Raw genomic sequence first — 3,913 nt, forward strand, 5'->3', positions numbered from 1 at the left:
GCAGCTTCACCCTGCACTCTGACTGCAAGGTCACTGAGAGAGGGAGAGAGCCAAGGACAGTTTGATTGACATGAATGCACAGCAGGATTGAAATGTAATAATCCTGTTCTTGCAGATGAACTCTTCTTCATTCTCTCATTTTATAAGACTTTCTAATTTCACACTGAGGCCAAATGTGGCTGCCCTTTGTCTTTGTCTTGCCAATGTGGCTGTGTGTTGCAGTGGAACATGTGAGCTGCTGGTGCAGAGGGCAGCAGGCGGTCTTACGGTCAGGTTGGGCCTCATGTGTCTGCTGGCTCTCTGGGTGAGTCGCTGAAGCAGGAACGTCTGAAGCAGGAACCTCTGAAGCAGGAACCTCTGAAGCAGGAACCTCTGAAGCAGGAACAGGGGGAACATGTTGGACTGCAGCTCTTGTGTGAAGCAGCGGCTCACACAGTGTGTCTGGGCTCGTTACCTTGTGCCGTCTGTGCCTCCACTGTGTCAGCCTCGTGCCGGACGTAGCAGACGTACCGGTAGGCGGCGGCCTCGTGCCGGACGATCCTGATGGCGGCGGCGCGGCCCGGCTCTCTGAGCTCCAGCTGCTCTCCTCCCTGGGCGGCGGGCAGCTCCTCCAGCGAGCCGTTCTCCTTCTGTCTTTTCCAGGAGAAGCGGACCAGAGGAGGAGACATGCCTGAGGCCAGACACAGCAGGGTGCTCCTCCCCTGCAGCTGGGCCGTGGGCACTGCAGGGTAAACGCTCACCACGGGCTTCACAACAGAATCATCTGAGGTTTGGCAGCAGACAGCAAACACACAGTCAACACACAGCAGCTTACAGGCCTGAAGTGCACTCAGTGTGATCCTGCTGAGGACAGCAGGAATCGTCTCCGAGGACATTTGAGACCTGCGTTCTCCTATAAAGACCCTGAGAGATGATCCATCAAATATATTTACATCAGGAGTCCAAGTCCCCCTAAAGTGTGACAGATGCATGAACCCAAGCAGCTCCAGTCTGATCAGCATGGACACCTTTCTTTAGTTCTTTAGCAGATGAGCAGAGAGCATCCAGGTCTCTCTCATGTACGTCTGCTCCTGTGGGACTTTACTCAGGAAGGTAGAGGAGCTTTGTTCACAGTTGGACGCTGCAGTTTAACTTCATTCTGATTTCAACACTTTGGTGAATGATTGACAGATCCAATCATGAGCAAGTTCCTACAGGCCTGCATGCACATGTACCTAATAAAGTGGAGACGGCATTCATGGAAGAATTAGATTGGATTGATAAATATAGGAGAAACTAAACCTACATCACATGAATCCTTTTCTCTTTATTTCCTGACTTTCTGCCTCATTCTTATTTCATTCTTGTATTTCTTCACATCTTCATTTGTTTCTTTATATTAAACACAACTTGTTGTTTTTTTCTGAGATGAATTAAATGTATATTTCATATTGATCTTACTGTATATGACATGTTTACATTCATACTGTAGATCTGTCCTTTATGTTTAATCTTATTCAATTTAGTTCATTTATTTAATTTCCTGTCTTTTCTAATTTATTTCAATTTCTCTGCATAGTTGTTGTCTTGTTGTCTTCTATGTTTTATATCGCACCAATAAACACAAAAAAATCCTTTTAATTGGCAATCAAATCTATTCTGATTCTGATTCTGATTCTGATTGAAATAACAGATCAATCAAATGATCCATAACATTAATGAGTGACTCAGTTTGTATTCAAGTCAAAGCAGTAAATGAAATCATGATGGCACTGAGACTGAGACCTTCATCAACACTCTGGATGGATCTATAGAATCCTCTTCATCATGGAAATTCACTTCAACCACAGATTTAGTGACAAACAGAGCAGGAAAATGATGAAGAATGATGAAGAATGATGAATACTGATCAATAACTCCTCTGTCATTTCCCTCCTGGTCTCATTCAGGGGAGCTACAGACTCAAACTCAGGTCCCAAGTTTAAGTAAAGACTTCATGATGTTATTCTCATGCAGGATAAACAAAATCATTCAACATAATTCTTCCAGTTAAGCGTAAACATTCTGTCAAAGCAGCCATTTTATAGGAGGGAGGAACTTTACAATCAATAATGATCTTACCTGTTCCATACAGAGCAGTGCCACGGCCGAAGATCAAGAAGTCTCCACAGTGAAACATCCCGTAACCAAAACCTCTGTATGTTGAAGGAGTCGGCTGAGCTGCACACGTCTGAACTCTTCATCTTCATCATCAGCTCCATGTTTCAGCTTCAGGCTTCATATCATCATGACTGTCTCATTGTCTTCTGTTGTCTAATTTGATTTCAGCCTTGGTCTCAGCCTTCTTCTGGTTTATGGGTCACAAACCATCAGGTGCAGGTGATGGTGATGTCCTGCTGACAGAGGGACACACACTTTCTTCTTCTCTACGTCAGTGAACGTGTTCAGGACGACTCCACTCACCAGCAGAGTGAGGCTGGAGGCTTTTATTCTGAAAGAGCTGGAGGAGAATGTTTGTCTCTACCGTGTCTGTAAAACTACTGTGCCTGTGTGTGTGTGTGTGTGTGTGTGTGTGTCAACGCATGCGTGCGTGTGTGTGTGCCTGTGCCAGTGTGCCTGTGTGTGTGTGTGTGCTCCTGTGTGTGAGCCTGTGTGTGTGTGTGTGTGTGTTTGTGTGCCTGTTTGTGCCTATGTGTGCCTGTGTGCGTGCCTGTGTGTGTGCGTGTGTGCCTGTGTGTGTGTGAGGTGGTTTTTGTACAGCCTGCAGGGATCCCAGCTCACTGTGGTCTCTTCCTCTATTCCAACACCCACAGTAGTACGTGGCTGAATGAGAGAGTTTGACTTTGTTGATCTGCAGCTCACAGACGCTCCCATTAATCACAACTGTGAAATCAGCTTCTTGCGGATGGTTGTAACCTGAATAAACTTCACCAACACTCAATCTAATATAAAGAATCAGTCTGAATGTTTCCTTCTCTCTCTTCTGGTACCATCTTACATAGTCACCACACAGGTCAGTGACTCCACAGCTGAAGGAGACTTTCTCTCCAGCTCTCCTGGTCACTGATACTTGGTCCTGAATGGGCTGTGCTGCCATGGTAACCAGCACTGTAGAGACCATAAATGAAGTTTAGTCGGTCTCCAGGTTGAGTCATCAGGTGCTGATTGGCTGGAAACACTCACCTGAACACAGAGCAGCGGCTGGCAGGAGAAACATTTTGTGGAGTGAAGCTCTGAAGCTCTGCTGAGATGTGAGATCAGACCAGGGCCACCTGCTTTCTATCAGGTCCTCAAACTTCCCCTGGGTGGAAAGATAAGGCTGCGGCTGGTGATTGACAGCTGAGCGGCTGAAGCTGTTTGATGGTTTCCTGTTGAGAGGGAGGTTTGAAACGCCTCGCTGCTCCAACCATGGAGATCAGCTTCTGCACTCAGGCTGCACTTTAGCAACTTCAACTGGACTCAGCAGGACCAGAACCGAACCTATGGACCGGCAGCAAACACAGAGTGACAAGAAGACGTTTTTAAACACGTTTAAAGCTTCAACGCTCCACCTGCTTTCTTTCATGTTCAAGCTGTAAACGCAACACTGACGCTGTTTATGATCAATCAATATTACAGCACAATATTCATTAATAAACCAATAAATCTGAGAAATAATAAAATATATATCTACACATTAAAGGAAGAAGAAGATTTGTTTTATTTTATTTACATCTGAATGTGTGATATGTTTCTAACCTGATCAAACAGAAAAAGCCTGAACCTGCACTCCTTCAACTCACAAGGTTAGAATGAAAATGTTTCAAATCAATTATCAACACATAAAACTGATCAACAAGGCTTCAATCCAAACACTGTATTATTACAACAAATAAAGTAACTATCAATATCCTCAGCTTACCAAACAAATACTGTTCTTAAACATTGTTTACAT

At 44.8% G+C, this 3,913-nt stretch overlaps 1 protein-coding gene across 2 annotated transcripts in view; it reads right to left on the reverse strand.

Moving 5' to 3' along the window:
• The window catches only part of LOC143013798 (uncharacterized), a 3,951-nt gene extending 656 nt beyond the window's left edge, over window positions 1-3,295 (reverse strand). Inside the window, exons 1-5 of one of the 2 annotated variants that reach the window (XM_076167482.1) lie at window positions 3,163-3,295; window positions 2,101-3,087; window positions 455-763; window positions 268-372; window positions 1-33 (exon numbers count right to left, since the gene is read on the reverse strand). The exon at window positions 1-33 is cut by the window's left edge and continues 652 nt beyond it. In XM_076167482.1, coding sequence (XP_076023597.1) covers window positions 1-33; window positions 268-372; window positions 455-763; window positions 2,101-2,158 — 505 coding nt within the window. In that variant the 5' untranslated portion in view covers window positions 2,159-3,087; window positions 3,163-3,295. The other variant, XM_076167481.1, reaches the window with a different exon arrangement.
• Window positions 3,296-3,913: the final 618 nt, after the last annotated feature.

Source organism: Genypterus blacodes, unplaced genomic scaffold (genome assembly GCF_046128005.1).
Source record: "Genypterus blacodes isolate CSIRO-AG114 ecotype Tasmania unplaced genomic scaffold, CSIRO-AGI_Gbla_v1 ptg000158l_1, whole genome shotgun sequence".
Taxonomy (NCBI): Eukaryota; Metazoa; Chordata; class Actinopteri; order Ophidiiformes; family Ophidiidae; genus Genypterus; species Genypterus blacodes.